General features: G+C 35.1%; 1 protein-coding gene and 1 non-coding gene across 2 annotated transcripts in view; one reads left to right on the top strand and one right to left on the bottom strand.

Moving 5' to 3' along the window:
- LOC101349996 (ovostatin) overlaps nucleotides 1–21,611 on the top strand; it is a 79,300-nt gene that overhangs the window by 29,203 nt on the left and 28,486 nt on the right. Inside the window, exons 6-18 of the mRNA XM_023741483.1 lie at nucleotides 1,040–1,060; nucleotides 1,618–1,786; nucleotides 2,456–2,540; nucleotides 5,341–5,461; nucleotides 8,199–8,313; nucleotides 9,181–9,290; nucleotides 10,355–10,513; nucleotides 11,718–11,948; nucleotides 15,991–16,051; nucleotides 16,603–16,748; nucleotides 17,106–17,255; nucleotides 17,891–18,061; nucleotides 19,139–19,238. Of these exons, the coding sequence (XP_023597251.1) occupies nucleotides 1,040–1,060; nucleotides 1,618–1,786; nucleotides 2,456–2,540; nucleotides 5,341–5,461; nucleotides 8,199–8,313; nucleotides 9,181–9,290; nucleotides 10,355–10,513; nucleotides 11,718–11,948; nucleotides 15,991–16,051; nucleotides 16,603–16,748; nucleotides 17,106–17,255; nucleotides 17,891–18,061; nucleotides 19,139–19,238 (1,639 nt within the window). The remainder of the gene's footprint in view (nucleotides 1–1,039; nucleotides 1,061–1,617; nucleotides 1,787–2,455; nucleotides 2,541–5,340; nucleotides 5,462–8,198; nucleotides 8,314–9,180; nucleotides 9,291–10,354; nucleotides 10,514–11,717; nucleotides 11,949–15,990; nucleotides 16,052–16,602; nucleotides 16,749–17,105; nucleotides 17,256–17,890; nucleotides 18,062–19,138; nucleotides 19,239–21,611) is intronic.
- On the bottom strand, nucleotides 18,741–18,847 carry LOC111822617 (U6 spliceosomal RNA). Its single transcript, XR_002825757.1, has one exon. It is a non-coding gene; the product is annotated as a U6 spliceosomal RNA (small nuclear RNA).

Below are 21,611 nucleotides of genomic sequence, written 5' to 3'. Positions count from 1 at the left end.
CTGTCCCTTCCTGCCTTCTTGTCTTGCTTTAAGGTAGGAGTTGCCCATTTGTATGTGTGCATTTTATCAGTGAACGAATGTTGCAGTTAGTGGAAGGGAGCACTTAGAAGCTTAAGGAATGGGCAAAAGATGCCAGATTGCCATTTTTTAAATTTTGATCAGTGTGTTCATACGAGGCTTGAGCTGAATATCTGGTCCTACTGCCTTGCATCCCATGCCTGCCTGTGAATGACCACTCTCCTGGGAGGACGATTGGATATCTTCCACCAGCAACAGAGCTGGATTTACCCAGTTTCCCAAATGCACTGCATTGGCATGTCTAGAGACTGATTACTTCCTGCTTCAACCTCCAGTTCTCATTGACCTGAGGGTTTTTGTTTCATTTTCTTTGCTTGAACAGTTATCTTTTACTAAGTAGGGACTATTTGCAAGGCAACTTTAAATAAAAATATTTAAATCAAATTTTTTGGGGGGCCACTGACTATGTGTGCTAGTTAATGTGAAGGAACACATATGATATTTAAACTCTGGGAAGACAGCAGGGAGGTACAGTATCATTATTCCTTGATTGGGTAGCATGGACCATAAATGCTACAGGAGTGCAGTGAAAATCATAGATCAAAAAGAAGAGTAATCAGTAGACGGTTGGAATGTGTTAAAAACCTTGAAGAAGAGCAGGCTGAAGTAACTAGAGGGTAAAAGAAGGGCATTCTAGGGGGAGGGAGATAACTTGGACAAAGTTCCAGAAATGGGAATGAACAAGTAGTGTTTCAGGGACCGAACTGAGACGTGCTTATTGAGACTGCAGGGTGTGTGGAGAAAGTGTGAGAAGTAAATGAAAGTTCTTGAAAACTAGGCCGAAAAATTTCACTGTAAGCAACAGATATTCAGACTTTCAGTCAGAATCAATATTTGTTTAGATTGTCCTAAACTATCTCCTTATGTTTCTTTTTTGCAATAATAAATTTATAGTTAACCTCTTCACTCAGAGGAAAAACTTTGAGTTCATAGACTAACATTATTTTTCTTTTTGTTTCAGTATCCAGTGATCACCCTTACGGTAGGATAACTGCTAACTGAAATATTGTTTTCTCTTCTTTTGGGTAGCTCCTCATCCTCAAAATCAGAATGTAGTTTACAGAGGAGGATTATCTATTTAAATTGTCACAGTATTAGTTATTCTCAAGAGGATAGAAATCTTTTTTTCCTATATGATTCACATTAACATCCACCTGTTAATAATACTGACAATTAGACAAGTATGATTTCATTCCATTTAACTTTTATTTATTGAATATATATAAATGTGAGGTTAGTGTTTTATGCATTTGGGATACTATTGGGCTCACCTTTAAGAAATGAGAGGCTAACACAGAAAATACACTTGTAAAAAGTAACTGCCCTACAATATACTAAGTGCTACAATAGGTAGCTATGTGGACCCAACCAATGTGGAACCAAATGGGAGAAAAATCAATTTTACCTGGGGAATCAGAGGACACACCCATGTTTTGAACCGGTAGGTTAGAATCTCAGCAACCAGGAAGGTCCTTACTGAAATTTTCAGACAGATGAAAAAATCCAGCATGCAACAAAACATACTTTCTTCATTCTCAGGATCCAGATGGCAATAGAATCCAACAGTGGAACAATGAGGAGTCTTCTGGAGGTCTCGTGCAACTCTCCTTCCCGTTAATCTCGGAGCCTATCCTTGGCCAGTATGGTATCTCCGTGGAGACACTCTCTGGAGAGAAAACAGATGAGTTCTTCTCTGTGGAAGAATATGGTAAATAATAGCTATGAAGATATTGTCTATAACTGATAAGAAAAATAATCAAATCTCTCCAGTTTTGCAAGGGCATGGTTACTAAATAACATATTGTTAAATTTGTATCTCTTCCTTGCCTCTTTCCTTATCTCTGTTATTATTTCAAGGTTCTCCACCTACTCTTATTGTTATCCCCTAGCGCAACCCATAATCCTCATGCAATTCCTTGTTAATCTAGGATCTCTATGCTTACCTTTCTTTTGTGACATCTGGTGTGCAGTTTATATGATAGTTTCCAAGGTGTTTACTCTCTATTTATGCCATGTTTACGCTTCAAAACACTTTTTATAAAAGGAGTGCAGTTAACATTATTTATGTGAGGAGGTGCTCCATTTACATCATCCCAGAAAACTCTCATTAAAATTCTACTGTGGCATCATTATTTCCATTCTGCAGATGTTACTGAGAAACACTTTCTCAAGGTCAGCTACTGGGAAGTTATGAATTTAGAATTCAAATCTACATCCTTTTATCCAATTTCAAGCTCTAGCTCTTACGTACCGCAGTATGCTCCTAACAGTATTAACAGCAAATGTACTCAAAGGCGTGTGGTTTGTTAAAGGGAAGACAGTTGCTTTATATGTATACATTTATGCTAATAAGACTTTTATATCTTTTTACTGACAGTGTTACCCAAATTTGAAATGACTGTGGATGCACCAGAAAATGTCTTAGTTGTGGATCCTGAATTCAAAGTTAACGTCTGTGCCTCGTAAGTTTAAGCTGTTTTTAGCTTAACATATGATTTTAGGTGACAGTTTAAGATGACTGACTACTGAAGTGTTAATACTGTAGACAGTTTAAGAACACTGACTACTGACTTGTGATTTACATCACAAGATTTAAAAAACAAAAACAAAAATTGTTGCTGTGGAGTCCATTCCAACTCATAGTGACCCTAAGACAGAGTAGAACTGCCTCATGGGTTTTCCAAGGCTGTAATCTTTATGGAGCAAACTGCCACATCTTTCTCCCATGAAGGGCTGGTGAAATTGAACTGCCAACTTTTTCTAGCAGCACAGCTCTTAACCACTGCACCACACTGTTTAATACAGTAGCCACTAGCCACGTGAGGCTATTTAAATTTCAATTAATTAAAGTTAAATAAATTTAAAAATTCACTTGTACTAACCACATGTCAAGTGCTCACTGGTTACACGTGGCTAATGACTACTGAGTTGGAGAGCACAGACATACAACACAGAACATTTCATCACCCCAGAAAGTTCTATTGGACAGTGCTTACTCTGACTTCTTGATTCAGTCTTCACATATCACATAATTAAAGAAGAAAATCATAACTCAAAATGTGTCCTAGAGAAAACTGCTATGAGTTGGAAGTGACTCCAAGATAATTCTGGTGCACTGAGTGGAGGATATCAAGGGCAGGCAGGGACTTTGGAGCAAATAAGGAGGTGCTCAGTTGGTGTATGGCAAGAGCAGCAGCCAGGCAGTTCAAGCTATCTTCTCCCTCCCCTCCTCACTCAGTTAAGCAGCATTAAATGAGACTGTGAAAATAGCAATGATAGCTAGATTGCAAACATAAAGCATCATCTCCTTAGACCTGATGTGAGGACTAACTCTTTCCCTGACTGCAGATCAAATCTCATGTATATTATACTACTTTCCTTTTACTTTTGGATAATTAAAAATTATGATAGAGGTTCCCTGGTGATTTCTAGTTATAAAGACAGTCTTATTCCACTAATTAAAGTTCCATACTGAACTTCAAAATTAAAGCTCTGCCTTTCCCCTAGCTTGCGTCTGCTTTAGGCTCGAAGTCTATCATGGCAAAGAAAGGGCACAGCTAACTACTTGAGATTCACCTCCAAGGCTGGAGGGGTAGGAGCTGAAAGAAGTAAGGGATAGGAAAGTCCCTTTGTACTTGCATTGTAGAGGCAGAGAATTGCCAGGGTAGCTGAAAATACCCTTAAGGAATGGAAGGTCCCAAAGCCCAGTTACTACTACACCATGCCTGGCTGTGTGTTGACTCCTGTAGCACAGTCACCAGAGAAATACTGCAACAAGCAGATAAGACACTCTAGCACAGGCCAGCTGGGAACTCCAGACACATAAGGATGAATCCCCAAATTGTTGAAGACTCCAACGACTTGAAATCAAGTTATTAAAGATCAACCAGAACAAGAAATTAGAAATAGTAAAATTTATATACTCAAAAGTAATCAAAGAAATTTGACATATTTATTATTAAAATTTTTATATAGATGGGCTGACTAGAAGAAGGGATTGTGCTGAAAAAAGAATTGGCGGTTTGGAAGATGAAATTGAGGAATTTCATAGACTGCCTCCCAAAAAGAAAAAAATAATCAGTATGAAAGAAAAATACAAGCGAGTAGATAGGAGTCACAGAAGGGACATGTATCAACCGTCAGCGAAAAGAATTAGCTTTACCAAACTTACAGGAGGAGAGGAATTTACTGACAGAACTCACCAGGGAGGCTTAAGAACCAGCATCAGAAAATGGACTCAAAAGCCTGGGCTAGGATATAGCCAGGAGGACTCCATTCACAACCATTTCAGAGTCCAACTTTCTAGTATACCATATTTTTATGCATTTAAAGTGATCATTCTACGTTTTTTTGCCAAAAACAGAATGCGTGCCTTATTTGCATAAAAATATGAGTTCCACCGCCACATTGCGGTGTGATACCATTTATCTAAACACACAAAATTAAAGATTCATAAATAAGTATATATTTTGTATATACTTCTATGTATATATGGAAACCCTGGTGGCGTAGTGGTTAAGTGCCACGGCTGCTAACTAAAAGGTTGGCAGTTTGAATCCACCACGCACTCTTTGGAAACTCTATGGGGCAGTTCTACTCTGTCCTATAGGGTCACTATGAGTTGGAATTGGGTCGATGGCAGTGGGTTTGTTTTTTTTTCTATGTATGTATATATATTTATATATGTTTTTATATATATTTATAGATATACGTAAACAGATTTAGCCTGTTAGTCAAAGGGGATTTTAATTTTTTATCTAGTTTGACTATTTTAACAATGAAAATATACTCATGTACTTCTGTGTAATTAAAAATAAATAGAATTTACATTTTAAATTAGAAAACGTAAAAATTAATATATGCCATTACAGCATACTTAAAAACATAGAAAAAATAAAAGAAGCAAAATAAATGCTATATTAAGAAATTAAACAGTGATTGTTCTAGCTCTTTCCTTCTTTGTTTGTTTCTTTTATTTTGTTTCTTTACATTGTGTTTTAGTGGCATAGATGTATGACTTCTACATGTTGTTTGTTTCAACCATTTTAGTTAAAATCTATTTTTACTTAAAGCATTCACCTCAATTTTAGTCACTCCTACTGTTTTAGGTTTCCTAGCGGAAATTAACTTTAAGATAATTGGCTATTGAAATGTAGTTGCATTAGTGGCTTCAGGCACTAAAGGAAGTGTTCAAAACGGTCTAGGCAAATTACTAATGATATTGATCTTTGTAATTTTACTCTTGTCATTTTCTTCTGTTAGATATACCTATGGCAAACCTGTGGAGGGGGAAGTTCAACTTACTGTGTGCAGGGAGGCTCCATATGGATCCCATTTTTGCAGGCTTCCTATCAATTCACTCTGTGAAAATTTTACCACTCAGGTAAGATATGTATCTGCAAATTCATAAATATATTTGCATTAATCAATTATTCTCACCTTCCAGTCACTTTTCTTTTTCCTCATTTCCCTCTTTACACTGCAAAATTATACTTTTCTTCTACATCCCTGGAGCCCTGGTGGCACAGTGATTAGCAGCTCAGCTGCCAACCAAAAGGTCAGCAGTTCAAATTCACCAGCCACTCCTTGGAAACCCTATGGGGCAGTTCTACTCTGTCCTACAGGGTCGCTATGAGTCGGAATTAACAGCAATGGATTTCTACATCCCTGTACCATTTGTAAATTTGCTAATCTTCTTTTGTCTTGCTAATTTTTAAAATTTTCTATTAATTGGCAAAAACCAAATTACAGTACTCTAAAGCTGAGTTGTAAATTCAATTCTTAACTGGTTCCACATTGAAACTTACGTACTACTTAAGTACTAGAAACATATGTCCTCCACTTTACCTTGTACTTTGCAAATTTAAGTTGGGGAGATATGAAGATGTTCATGTGCATTCAAGATTATTTAATGAGTAATTAAGTTATTTTTCTCTCAGTCTGTTCTCACTGAAAATAAATGTCAATAGGTATTCCAGCAGGGACATATATCAGCCAGGGTTCTTAACTACTAGCAAGAGAAATCAACTTTTTCAAACTTACAGGAGAGAGGAATTTCTTGAAGGGACTCAGTGGGAAGGCTTGAGAACCAGCATCAGAAAATGGACACACAGAAGGGTGGGCTAGAATGTAGCAAGGACTCCAGTCACAATTATGTCAAAATCTGACTGGTTAGTCATACAGCCGCCACCCACCACATTACAAACAGTGTGATACCATTTATCAACACACACACACACACACAATTAGAAATAATTAAGAACCTTCTGGTTCTTAAATTTAAAAATTTTATTTGAACCCCAAAAACAATAGTAATCATGATAATAATAACTACTTACCATTGAGGCAATTTTGACTCACGGTGATACCATGTGTGTCAGACTAGAAAACTGTGTTCTATAGGGTATTCAGGGGCTAATTTTTGAAAGTAGATTGCAGGCCTTTCTTTCAAGGTGCCTCTGGGTGGACTTTAACCATTAACTTTTCAGGTAGCAGCAACGCACGTTAACCATTTGCACCACCCAAGGGACTCCAGGATAATAATGGCTAATATTTAGTAAGTGCTTATTTGGTGTCAGGAACTGAGCTAAGTAGTTTATATACATTTAACTCTCAAAAAATCCTATGGGTCCCATACTATTGTTATCACCACTTTATCAATTAGTGGATCAGTGGGTTGAAGCAGGGAGAGATTAAGTATATTGCTCAAGATCATATATTTAAATAACTAGTGGGATTGCATCATAGGCATTTCAAGGGATACAAATTTTTCTCTGTTTATTTAGCCAACAAATAAATATTGAGGTCCTTCAATATGCAAGCATTATTTTTTTTAGGAGTGACAGTGTTGAACACGAACAAGAGAGACCTGGCCCCTGTCCTCATGAAATTTGCATTTTATGAAGCAGTCATTATCTTTAACAAAAACATGCTCACTCTAGAGGAAAAATGAACCAATATAAGCCAAGTATGCAAGGTAGTTAGATCCTGGAGAGGATTATCAAAGAAGGTTATAAAATGTAGATGATTTTCAGAGAGATCTATAAATTTAGAATACACGTTGGCATGTATGGCAGGAGTATAGACTAAATAATTCATGCAATTATTCATCTTCAAATCTAGTGAAAATGGTTCTGTACCTTTAAGCTTACGGCTGTGGTGCTAGGCCTTGGTGTAGTTTCAGGTATGTTCTGAAGACACCATATGATCTTCATCCCATCTAACATCCTTAGGTCTCAGTTTCCTCATCTCATCACAAAATGAAGGAGTTGAACAAGAACTCAATTTTCCCCCAATAGAATAGTCTATAAATCTATGAACACATTTCATGACTATGCTAGATCTCTTTGCCATATTTACCAATTCTCTCTCTTTAACTTCATTGTGAAGTTTTAAAAAATTTACTTAGTGAGGGATTTTAACTTGACCGAACAGATGTTAAGAGAAATTCAAAAGAAAATAATAACAATAGCTACTATTTATTAAATGTTTAGTAAGTACTAGGCACTAAGCTAAACACTTTCTAGTCATTATCTTATCTAATACTAACAACTCTATCAACTCTTTATTAATATCTCCATTTTGCATGAAGTAATAAGTAGCAAAGCAAAGATTCAAATCCTGGTGTTTCGACTCCAAACTCTATGCCTCTAGCCCTATGTAAATTCTAGTTCTATAAATATCCAAAGGATGGTAACTAGTAATACAACTTGCCAAAGCACGGTAACTCCAGTATAAAACTCAGTATCAAAACTGAAGAAGAATATGATTGGAATTAACAAAATTGCAGATATTATCATGAATAAATGTGACTAGAGATAGATTTGTTCATTATTTTGTGGATTAACAAAATAATCACACCATAAAGAAGGTTTTTTTGGAAGTCATCATTGTAACAGTTACTAACTGTTAAACATTCTAATGGAATTATAGGTAAATATACTAACTGAAAATTTAAATTATAGATTCACAATGTATTATTTTGTAAAATTCGAATTTAGGTAAGATAGCACTGTTAAAGTTGCTTCCCAGACTTTACACCCTTCCCCTAAAACTTCTATTTCTTATAGTCGTTTTAAAATTTAACCATTCTTTTATTGTTATATTTATTAACTTTTCAGTTAGGGAAAGCTGGCTGTGCCTCCCATCTTGTTAACACAAGTGCTTTTGAGTTATATCGGGAAGGATACCAGAATCACCTTGAAGTGAACGCTCTTGTCACAGAACTTGGAACAGGTAATGATCTCAAAGCAGTCAGATCTCAAAGGATATCACTGTTCAATTTGAATTGCTAGCTGGTAACCAGTTACATAGTATTAATATAGTCACTGTTTTCCAGGATTTGTCATCAGTTCCTCAGATCCGAAAGCTGAGTGTTTCTTACTCCAACCAAAATTTATTTGATGGACAATAAAATATAATTATACATGTGAAAAATGTTGAATTGGAAAATGTTGTTTCTATTTTTAAAACAAAAAATTTATTTAAACAATAAATTCAAATGAAACTAAGTCAGAAGTTAGAATGCAAATTTATTGTTTGGTAGCATACTCATACACACACACATACACACATAATCCCAACCTTATCAATATAAATATATACGTTAAAACATAGGAAATGATTTAAACTGTTAATTTTGGTTATCTCTGGGATTTCTAATGTTTGATAGTTTGTATTTTCTTCTTTGAACTTTTCAATTTTGAATAGTGTACATATATTACAATTCTTAATAGGAATAAACTGTACGTTTTAACCAGGCAGAGAGCAAAGAAATGTCGATAAACAATTATTTGAGCATAATGAGAAACCAGCAAAGTGATTAATCCTTCAAGAAGGAGTGGTACATGGATTAGATAATTATCAAGGTAATGAAGAGCAGGAACTCTAGTTGAGAATGACAAGCTTTTTGGATTTTTTTCCACCCCTACTAATTTTCTTTCATAAAACACATCTCAAGAAGTACCTGTGCATTAAAACTGCTTAGGAAAGGGAGACTTTCGGAAAGAATGGCTGGCCTTTGTGTTTTTTGTTTTTTTTTTTTGTCTATAACTCTGTTTGGCTATTTGGTGATTTTTTTTTATAATACTTCTTTGTCTGCAGGTGTGCAGCTTACACGCACCGAGTACATATTTATAAATTCAGCAATGGTGAGGATTCAATTTCAGAATATGGATACAGTCTACAAACAGGGAATCCCTTATTTTGGCCAGGTAAGAGAAGCAACAATTTCTTTACATGCACATTCGTTCATTCATCTTAGTTGATTCATTAATTCAATCCAACAGCTATTTCCTAGCAAGTTACTACGTGAGAATCTCTCTGCTAAGCATTGTAGGGTAACCTACACTGTTGATTTGCATAGGTTTATGTCTTTTGTCAAGGTGTAATTTTTAATAGTGTCTCTTTTCAATCTCAAATGTCCAAGTTTGGACAATAAATTATATACTCACCGTAAGTACTGGAGATTATCCCTGCCCTCATGGAATTGATAGTCTGACAGAGAAAATAGACATGAAACAAATAATTTCACAAATGATTATTTAACTATAGATGTTAAAGGTGCCATGTCAATAAAATACTGACCATTTCTGAAAACTACGCCCACAGGCAAAATCTGGCAGAGATCTTTTGTACAGCCAGTGAGCTACAAGTGACTCTTTTTTTTTTTTTTTTTTGTATTTTGGTTTGTTTGTTTCATTATCTAACTCCCCATTCCCTTCTCTCTCCAGCCTCTGGTGACCACTAATCCTCCTTTGTCTTGATGGGTTTGGCTACTCTGGGTATTTCGTATAAGTGAAATCATACAATATTTGTTCTTTTGTGTCTGACTTATTTCACTGAGCGTAATGTTACAAGGTTCATCCTGTGGTGGCATCTATCAGAACTTCATTTTTCTTTATGGCTGAATACACATATTCCATTCTATGTATATGCCATATTTTGTTTATCCGGTTATCTGTTGATTGTACAGAGTAATAAATAATTCAGTTTTTCAGGTTTCTGTAGTATTTTTACTACAAAAATATTCAGGAAACAGTGAAATATATGGGTCTGAGTTTCGAAAGATTTTTATGGGCAGAAGAAATAGAGTTTAGGGTCAACAGTATATTGATTGTATCTGCCATATACTCGAAAGGAATAGATGAACTACTCAGGAAGTGGACGCACAGCAAGGAAAGAGTTGTACCAATGAGAGAACCTTGATGTGCACCATCAAAATTGATTCCCAAATTCACTTAATGCTTCAGAAATTTGTTTTCTTCCTCTTACGCAGATTAAATTGCTCCATCCAGACAACACTCCCATCCCAAATGAAATCGTCCAGTTGTACCTGGAGGACAAAACTGTGGGCAACTATACCACAGATATAAGCGGCACTGCTCAATTTTCCTTGGACACATCTAAGATTACACACCCGTTTATCACTTTGAAAGTAAGTTAGCCAAAGGCAAGTAAAGACAAAAACACTGTGTTGGCTAGCTAAGGTTTAGGTTTATGTTAAATGATATTTATGAAACAGACATTGAAATATAAATCTTGGTGTGAATCAAGAGTGTTGCAAAATGGTTAAATATTAAGGAAGTAGATCCTATGAAAAATAAATAAAAGAATTGTTTATGAATCCAGAAAAAAAGATAACATGTATATTTATGTGTATGGTGGAGAATTATCTAAATGAAAATAAAGTAGCGCTTCACTTTCATCATGGAAATAGAAAGACAGTTACATTCTCATAGAAGGAAATATTTTGGAAACCCTGTAACCTATTGCCATGAAATAATGTAAAGAATTTTTCTGAATATATTCAAGAGAGAAGTAACTCACTATTTGTAATAATTAAAGATCATCTTTCCCACACATTTTTAAAGCACTCCTTCAGGCCTTTGTGTTGATAATGATAAATGCCCATAGTTACAGTACTCTCTTTGTCATATTTCATTAAAAACTTTGCCGTCTTTCATCTATATTGTGTATTTAGTAGCAAAAGCAACTCCTACATTCATTTTAAAAAAATACGTATTGATGTCGAGTTGATTTCGACTCATGGTGGCTTTATAGCTTCTCCATGAGATTTTCTTGGCTATAATCTTTATGGAAACAGATGACCAGGCCTTTCTTTTGTGGCACTACTGGGTGGGTTTGAACCACCAATCTTTAGGTTAGTAGTTGAGCACAAACTATTTGTACCACCCAAAGACCTTCCTACATTCATAGGTTCCTCATATTATAGTGAGAGAGGTATACTGATAAACCGAGAAAAGAAAACTAGTTGCTATAAAAAAAAAAAAAAAAAAGCCAGTTGCTGTCGAGTTGATGCTGACTCATGGTGCTCTCATGTATTGCTAATAAAAATAAAATTGTAGAATGAAATTCAATATTTCTAGAGTAATAGAATAGATTTTTAGAGTAATATTATCAAACCAAATCTTGCATAGAAAGTAAATTATAAAAACCATATAGTGGTCACTCTACAGCATAACTAAAAAGTATAGGAATTAGGTTATACTTAATGGAGAATGCCCTGAAATTTTCATGTAGGGATAGAGCAGCATGACAATCAACCATTTTATCAGATAGTCTTTCATTTCTGCTTCCTGTTTATCCTAAAATACCTATAAATTTGATTCTTTGTGTAGGCAATCTACAAGAACAATGAATACTGCAGGTTTCCTGGCTGGACATTACCTTATTATCCTCAGTCAGACTACTTTGTACGACGATTTTACTCCAAGACTAATAGCTTCATAAAAATTGTCCCAGAGATGGAAGAACTGAGATGCAACCTGCAGAAGAGGGTGACAGTGCACTACCTTCTCAATATGCGAGGCTTTGAAGACAAAACTTACACGGCGCCCTTCAATTATTTGGTATGTATTGAAAATATTCTTCGGCAACCAAAATCACATCTTGACTTTCAGTCTTCTTTGAACCTAATATAAATCCCTTTTACCCTTACACCATGATGAAGTTAAAAGTAAATACAAAAGATACGACTTACATAACTTTTAAGTTTCTATTTAAAAAAAAAGTGACAAAGCAGGCCAAGTCACAATACCCTTATCCACTTCATCTTTCTCACCACTCTTTCTTCATAGTCACCCATTTCCACCTGGACATACCGGGGATCACATCGTGGCTCTGATACTTACCAGCTATGTGGGACTTTTTGAAAGCCATTTAATTTCTTGCTGTTGTTCTTCGTTGCTGTCAAGTTGGCTCCCACACATGGCAACCTTACGTATAACAGAGAAAAACATTTCCCCGTCCTGCATCATCTCCAGAACTTTTGATAAGGTTAAGCCTACTGCTGTCACTATTGTGTCAATCCATCTCATTGAGGGTTTTCACCATGTTCTCCGACCCTCTACTTTACCAAACGTAATGTCCTTCTCCAGTGATAATATTATTGCCTAATCATAGGGTTGTTAAGAGACTAAAATGCAGGAACGCATATAAAGCCCTTTGATCGGTGCCTGGCACATGAAAGGTACTAATTAATGATTTGTTTTTATTCTAATGGATTATTATTGATTACTACGTCATCTAAATGGATGCACGGTCCTTCATTAAGATGGATGTGGATGATATAAAATTAATGAAACACGAATTTGAATCAGCAAACATTTGTTGAATGATCTTCATATTCCAAATACTATATTAGGCACAATGGTAATGGAGGAAGTAAAAAAAATGTATAACTGGAGACAAAACATAAATTATAATAATATAAGTGCAACAATGAAACATGGACAGATGTACAATCACTAAGGTGATACAGAAAAGTAAATGATTCACTCTAGGGAAAGTTCAGAACAGTGACTCTCAAAGTGTGGTTCCCAGACTAGCAGTATCAACCCTTCCAAAAAAATCAGACCAATTGCGACTCATATCAACCCAATAGGACAGAGTAGAACTGCACCACAAGGTTGCCAAGAAGCGGTTGGTGAATTTGAACTATTGACCTTTTGGTTAGCAGCTGAGATCTTAACTACTGCGCCACCGGGACTCCAAGCAGTATCAACATCAGATGGGAACTTGTTAGAAATGGAAATTTCTCTACTCCAGCCTAGACTAGTACAGAAACTCTGATGGGGCCTAGCTATCTTGTTCTGACAAGCTGTCTGAAACAGGCGGTCAGTTCATCGAAATCAGGTGAATCTGATGCATAGTAAAATTTGAGACCACTGGTTTAGGAAAAAGTATAAGAGGAAGAATATGCCTAAACAGGGTTTTTGTAGGATAAATAGCAGTTTCCCTATTTGACAGGGAATATGAGAAGCACAGTTAGGTTTGTTAGAGAGGTCAGAAGTATATGGTTATTCTGGGAACTACAGGTATTGGGGTATGTCTACATGAAGTATGAAAGTAATATAACATAATTCTGTTTTTCAGAATTATAGCAATCCCTGTTTTTCAGATTTAGAATGCTGGAATAATCTTTTGACACTTTTCATTCTGTTTAGGAACCATCAAATCATGCCTATACACACACAAACACATAAAGTCAGAATAGATTCCAGTTACAACTCCATTGAAGCCCTTTATTAAACGGAGTGGCTTATTTCGATTGGGGGCAGCATCTATGGGGAGCAGTCCTAGGGAAGGGAGGAGGGGACTCTGGGAAGCTCAGGACAGTGGCTCTTTACCAACCAGAACATAAGTACTTCAATATTTAACAGCAATATTGCCATCCTGGTGTGTGAGGAATATCAAGTGTCCTTGTGAGAAGCTGGATCTCTAGTCTTTATAAAAGTGGTTAAACATCCTCCTGGTTTTTGCCTCCTCCGCCCACCGCCCCACCCAACTCCTGCCTCACTCCTGCTCACCTTGGTATCGGTATCTCCCACTCCTGAGCCATTCTGCAGGTCTTTGGAGTGAATTGGTTCATTTGTTGTCAGCATTCATTTCTCTTGAAGTCACTTAGGTTTGACCCTCCTCGGCTTTGGTAAGACCTTTGTAATTACTTCCTATGTTTCTGTTCTAAATGATGGATCAGGGTTACATATGATAATTCTAAAAATTTTTCTTTCTTTTCTTCTCGCTCTTTCTTTCCTTCCTCCCTCCCTTTCTTCCATCCTTCCCTTTCTCCCTTCCTTCCTTCATTTTTAATTTTTAATTGTTCGTTTTCTTTGCTGTTTGCAGGGCCTTTATAGAGAAGAGGATATAGAAACTAGAATATTTTTTTTCAAAAGCAATAAGATGATTTCCACTCCTCTAACTAAAATATATTCAATGTCTTCCTATTTCTCTTAAAATAAACACCAAACTCCTTTCCCATGCCTGCAAGACTCCCACCAAGCTTGCCAAGTTCATTTTATATCATTCTACTTTATAGCAGACGCAGAGGCCTTTCATTTTCTTGGACAAGTCATGCTTTTTTCTGCTTTGCAAGCTTCCCACATGGTTTTCCTTCTTCCCATGATTATCTTTTTTTCATCTACTACCACCACCACCCCAGCTGCCTGCACCCCATTTTACTAGATGATTCCTCTTCATCATTCATCTCTTACCTTAATGGAAACTTTCCAAGAAAACCTTCCTTGATTCCTCAGAAAGTTCAAGACCTCTTCCATAATGACCTTAATGAACTTTATTTTTCTTCATGACACGTATCAAAGTCTGTGCTTATTACCTTACTTATGTCAGTGTTTGAAAATCGCCTGTCTCCTCACTTTTCTGTAACCTCCATGAGGTCAAGGACTCTGTTTGGTTTGTCTGCCACTGTATATCTTCACCTAGCATGGTGCATGTCACACAGCAAACTGTCAATACAATATTTTAGAATGAATAAATGGAGGCTGAATGAGTTGGATGGTTAGGCTTTTAAGAGGCAACATAGCTGTATGAACTTGGGAGAATACCTCTACCTCTTTGTGCCTTCTCAGTTTACTCATCTGTTATAATAATTCCTGCCTTACTGTTCTGAGAATTCAAGGAGTTAATACACGTAACAATACTCAGAAAAGTGCCTGAAAGGCTCATTAAATATTGAGCCTTATGCTTCTTTGCAACTGTTCTAGCACCAAATACAATATCTTGCAACTAGTTCTACTCTGTCCTACAGGATCGCTAGGAGTCGGTATCAACTTGATAGCAACGGGTTTGGTTTTTGGATTTTCATAAAAGTTCGGTTCTTTTTTTATCAATTAATTCCCTAAACCTGGTACCGAGAGAGTTAAAGCAATTTTAGATTTCACTGAAATGACCAGAGTAGGATTATCAGCTCTAGCAATTTTAGGCTGTATGATCTTATGGGAGTTTTTCATTTTCTCCAGGTCTCAGCATCTTTTTTAGTAGTATTCTGAGATTTTAACATAAAATGCAATGATTTTCTTAAAAGAATACAAGTCTCCAGTCTTTGCTTGTATTTTAGAGATCATAATTTAAGTCTGATGATGTAAATTTGCACAAGTTTGCTGATAAAGGTGAAGTGAAAGAAGCATTCTTCTGGAGACCCCCTACCCCCTTTTTTTTAGTTTTGAGTGGAGATGAATGAGCCTTTGCATATACCTTATTGATCAAACAAGCCCTTTTTCCAGAAAACTCTTCAAGCACTGGGAGACACTTGATAATGCCTTTGTATGTAGCTTTATTTAATTAAAGTTAATAAATTTAGGGATAATTCAACACTTATGAATATGAGTGAAAATTTTTTCACTGTGTCATAGGGAACTGTTTGTTTTGGAATATGAAACATTAAATTGTTTTATAGCAAATTTATTCATGACTCCTAAATTTTCTTCAATATAATCATTAGGATTATAAACTCATTTTCTGGTATCTTGCGTTCACTGATGAATATGTTCAGTTTCATTGTTCAGACCACTAAAAGAGATAAATCACAGTTTATAATTAAATGAAATTTGGTTATTATTCCCTAAACTTTATCATAATATTTTTATTCTTTAGGTGATTTCAAAAGGTGTAATCATTCTTTATGGGCAACAGAAAGTTGAGATCAAAGATAATGGTAAGGCTCATAATTTTAGCATAAAATTTAATGCAAAGAGAATGTTTTAATTAGGTTGTATTTTATATTTTGCTTTAAAAGTCATAACCGTCCCATTTTAAGGTTTTTACTACCCCAAATTACCCTTTGAAAATATGCAAAGTTGTATGAAAAGGCATAATTCCAAACAAAATATATCTATTAATAAATATTTATAGTGTTAATTATATTCAAAGCACTATTATAAGGTGCAGTCATGGGTCCTTCCCTTTTTCTTCCAAGAAAGACAGTAAGTATCTATGTTCAAACAGGAAGAATTTAAAAATGAGACAAAATAAGGCTTTGAAGTTTGGAGCATTAAGGAATGTCTAACTATCTTTTCCTTTTACAATTTATGGAAGAGATTGTAAACTCTTCTCAGAAATACTTCATAAATTGAATTTGTTGGGTCAGGAGATGTCTTGTTCACTGGCAGTGGATAGGATGGCTAGAACCTTCAATAGAAGGTTTCTGCTGACAGGGCCAACAGTTTTACCAAGGCACTTTTTCAGTTTGATCTTTTCTTTTCACAGATATGAGGGGCACATTTTCCATCCCTATAGAAGTTAGCACAGAGTTAGCTCCCTCTGCAATTATGCTGGTCTACACTTTACATCCTGGAGGAGAAATGGTCGCTGACAGTACCCAATTCGAAATTGAGAAATGCTTTAAAAATAAGGTAAGGAAAAGGATTCTTTCTCAGGTTTGTTCAACTTGTTGGAATACTAAGGAGAATTTAGAGGCATGTTGGGTTTAGTTAAACTCCCCATTATCCTGAAAGATGAAGAATGCAAAATAAAAGAAAGCTAGTATGGTAAAGTTAATGGGTTGGATGATTAAAAAATACCAGAATTATGGCATCCATTTAGGATATTGTCCCTGTTTTTCTAAGTTATGGATGCCATTAGAAGGGTAAATCACTAAGAAGATTCTCTCAAACTGTGTGTATGTTTAGAGAAAATTAATGTGCTGTAAAAAATAATTCTTCTTACATGGCTTGCAATCCCCTTGCCCTTTTGTCTATTTTCATTTTCAGGTCAACTTAAATTTCTCTAAGGAAAAAAGTTCACCAGGATCCGATATCAGCCTTCAGGTCTCGGCTGCCTCAAACTCTCTTTGTGCCCTTTGGGCTATAGATGAAAGTGTATTGTTACTAAGGGATTATAATCAGCTATCAGCACAAAGTGTGAGTGATTAAAACAATTTTTTTTTTTTTTAACCAACAAATGTATAATTTTATGTCTTTGCCTTAGATAGCAATGGAAAACCTTATATAAACTAGGGAAAAAAGCGATTGGCCACAGTCCACGTGGAATAAAAAATATATTAGGTTGGATATCATGTAAAATGGACTCTATTTACTCTAACCACACTAATTATGATAAAAATAAGCAGTATTTTTAAAAATAAATAACACTTACTGAATAGCTACAATTTGACAGGCACTGGACTAAATATTATGATATACGTTATTAAATTTTATTCTAATATTAACCCTGTAGAATTAATATAGTATTCCCATTTTGACTAATGAATAATCTTTGGCTCAAGAAGATTTAGTAAGTTAACCAAGGACATTGTTTGACAGAATGTTGTGAAGTCTCTTTATCTGGAAGTTACTAAAATCCAATTGAGTCTCAGTTATCTTCATTGGTTTTAATGTGACTAAGCCAGTAATTGTTTAACTGATTAAATAATGTTTCAAAGTGTTTAGATCTCTGTGGTCCTAAATTTTACTAGCAACTATTTATTTGGTATAGATATGATGATAATTTTCCATAAGCTTTCCATATATATAGTTTATTCTCTTCTACCACTTAGGTATATAATAAGCTATATTACAGGCAACTATATGGCTATTATTTCAAAGGACTTGACTTAGAGGATAGCCCTAAACAGCCATGTCTCAAACGAGAACAAATCCTTTATAATGGAATTTATTATGTACCTGCCTGGGCTGACTTTGGAAGAGATGCCTATGACCTTGTGGAGGTAAGATAACTATGTTTTAAAGCGATGAATATGTGTGACAAAATATAAGTAACTGGAATGAAAATAACAAAGATAGTCTTATATGTGTGTTTTATCTAAGAATTCTCAGAGTATTAATTTGTAATGCAGAACTAATATCTGAGAAAATTATCAGTTTTCCTAACATAGGGCTAGATGCATTATGTACTGGGTGTCTAATATGAATCTCCAAACTCTTGCTCCTATACTCACTCACCTCCAAATTGAGATTCTACTATATTTAAATATATATATTAAAGTATTTACAAGTGGAATATTCTCCCTAGCCCAACAAAAAATGCCAAATTCAAGCTAGTGAATAAAAAAAAAAAGTTGCCGTCATTTCCACTCCAACTCATGGCAACCGCATGTGGGTCAGAGTAGAGCTGTGCTCCATAGGGTTTTCAATGGCTGAGTAGATCTCAGACCTTTCTTCCAAGACGCCTCTGGGTGAGCTCAACCCTAACATTTTGGTTAGTAATGAAGCTCATTAACTGTTTTCACCATACAAGGATCCCAACCCATTGCCATCGAGTCGATTCTGACTCATAGTGACCCTATAGGACTGCCCTATAGGATTTCGAAGGAGCAGTTGGTGGATTTGAACTGCCAATCTTTTGGTTAGCAACTGAGTTCTTAACAACTGCACCACCAGGGCTCCAAAAATATGGAACGTCTCACGAATTTGTGTGTCGTTCTTGCACAGGGGCCATGCTAATCTTCTCTATATTGTTCCAATTTTAGTATACGTGCTGCAGAAGCCAGCACCCACTCAGGGATAGAGTGGTATAAGATGAGGTTTTATTTTCCTTTCTCATTCGAAGATTTTTATCAACAGCTGTTAATTAGGAAAAATAAAATGTCATTAAATCAGAGAAACAAGGGGAATTGAAAACATAGAATTTAGAAAATGGCAGGGAAGTATCTCTAGGTTTGTGACATTTAAGAGATAGAGAAATAAACAAGAGAAGGGAATGAAAAAAACATAGAGAACAAAAAGTTTTTCTAAACTGCTACTCTATAATGTTGTGTGATTTAAAACTGATTTTATCTTAAAAGGCAATGGGGTTAAAGGTTTTTACCAACTCTCATTACCGGAAACCAGTACTGTGCAAGAAGAATCCCAGCCATCCGGACTGTGATGACGAAGATAAAGAATGTGAGTCTTAGTATAATGTGAGGATCAGATAACAACTTGTAATCTCTGACCACTTATGAAGTGAGTTGGGGATTTGGAGAAATAGGAGAGATTTCTTGTCTTTTTTTTTTTTTTTTTTTTAGTTGCCTATCATATCAAATGTTAGAAACATAGAGAGAATAAGGCAGATGAATCTTTATACGCCTGGGGTTTATATTGAAGTGGGAATGCAGACTATATATTGACAACATAATTTCAGATGATGATAAGTACTCTGATAGTTAATATTTATTGAATGGTTACTATATACCAAGCAATGTTCTAAACATTTTGCGTATATTAATCCATTTATTCTTCACAACCTATAGATTAAAAACTATTGCTTCCAATTTACTGATGATGAAAGTGAGGCAGAGAAAAGTTAAGTAACTTGCCCAATGAAACAGATAATAAATGGCAAGGATGTGATTGTAATCCAGACATTCTGGCCCAAAAATCCATGTTTTTTATCATTGTATTGTACTAAATCTCAAAGAACTACTATTAAGAAAATAAAGCAAGATAAGGGAAAAGAGGATGCTGTGAAGAGGTGACTGAATGATCAGAAACTTGAAAGATGTCAAGAACTATGCAAAGAAATTTCTAGGAAAATTGAAAAATAGGCAAAAGATACGAAGACAATACAAAGAAGGAGAAACAAATAGGTAAAAACTATATGAAGAGATATTTAACCTCACTAGTAATCATAAAAAAAAATTAAAAGAACATTGAGAAACCAGATGACACATACAACAATAGCAAAAAAAAAAAAAAGTAAGAAAAATTAAATACTACTGATTATTCAAATAAGGTAAATTGAAACCCTGGAGACCAGAAGGCAGTGAGATGACGTATTCAAAGTGCTGATTTGGGGGGCGGAGGGGAGCTGTCAAACAAGAATTCTATATCAAGCAAAACTACCCTCCAAAAATGAAGGCACAATTAAGAGGGATAAAAGCTGAGTTTGTCACTAGTGACTTTCCATTCAAGAAAGGTTAAAGGGAGTCTGGTAGAAATAAAAGGGTACTAGACAGTAACTCGAAACCATATGAAAAAATAAAGAACACCAGTGAAGATAACTACACAGGTAAATATAAAAGCCAGTATCATTGTGGTTTGGGTTTATAACTCTTCTTGTATTTCTATATGATTTAAAAGACAAATGCATAAAACAATAATTATAAACCTATGTTAACGGACACACAAGGTATAAGGCAGTAATCTGTGACAATAACAATGTAAACAGGGAGGGACACGAAGTTGTACAGAAATGAGCTTTTGAAGTGGAGTTGGTATTAATTCAAACTAGGTTGTTATAAGTTTAATATGTTAATTTTAACCCCAATGATAACCACTAAGAAAATAACTAAAAACTATAAAGAAAAGGAAATGAGAAGGGAATCAAAATGGCATACTACAAAAAAAAAAAATTAAGAATTAAAAAAAAAACAAGAACATGCCCTAGAGCAGAAATTAAAACTGAAAATTTGCCCATCAAAAGAAGTATAAACCAAAAAAAAAAAAAAAAAAGCCATACCCGTTGCTGTCAAGTTGACTCTGACTCAAAGCAATCCTATAGGACAGAGTAGAACTGCCCCATAGGGTTTCCAAGGAGCAGCTGGTGGATTTGAACTGCTGACCTTTTGGTTAGCAGCCAACCTCTTAACCACTGCTCCACCAGGGCTCCAAGAGAGGTATAGATAATTAAAATTTCATACAAAAATGGGAAGGATTACCAAAAAGAAACTAAAAATAATGAAATAGATACATTTGTACCAACAATAATATAACTGAAAAACACTATATTAAGGTGGAAAAACCCAAGTTGACAAATAATAAATATACTACCATTTTCAAAATTAAAGGAGAATACAAAACATTGCCTTATATTTTCTATGGATACATGGGGAGAGTACCCACCAGTAGAGGTGTGACAAACTGGGATTGGTGGTGGTGTTCAAGGAGAACTTTGATTTTGATTTTAATGTTTTAATTGTTTTATAGGATGATGCATTCCCATATTACTCGCATAATGTATTTATAAGTATGATATATCAAAATATCAATGATAGATGAATACAAAGATGAATAATTAATACTCTTAACTTTTTTAATAAACACTTGTAAGATATTCATAGATCAGTCGCCAGAAATAGGATCTTAAAATTTGGTTAAAAATTATTGTGAGGATTAAATGAGCTAAAATATGTGAAAAGCATTTCCAATAGTGACTTAGACATAGCAATGATTCAATAAATGATAGCTGTTATTATTATTAGATCTTGTCCTCAGAACAATTTATTTGCTAAGAAGTTAAATTTGACTTTTAAGATATGAAATAGCATACCCCTGATA

This window comes from Trichechus manatus, unplaced genomic scaffold, assembly GCF_000243295.1.
Source record: "Trichechus manatus latirostris isolate Lorelei unplaced genomic scaffold, TriManLat1.0 scaffold00182, whole genome shotgun sequence".
NCBI classification, from domain to species: domain Eukaryota; kingdom Metazoa; phylum Chordata; class Mammalia; order Sirenia; family Trichechidae; genus Trichechus; species Trichechus manatus.
The sequence above is the reverse complement of the archived record's forward strand: the minus strand, read 5'-3'. Positions and strand labels throughout refer to the sequence as shown.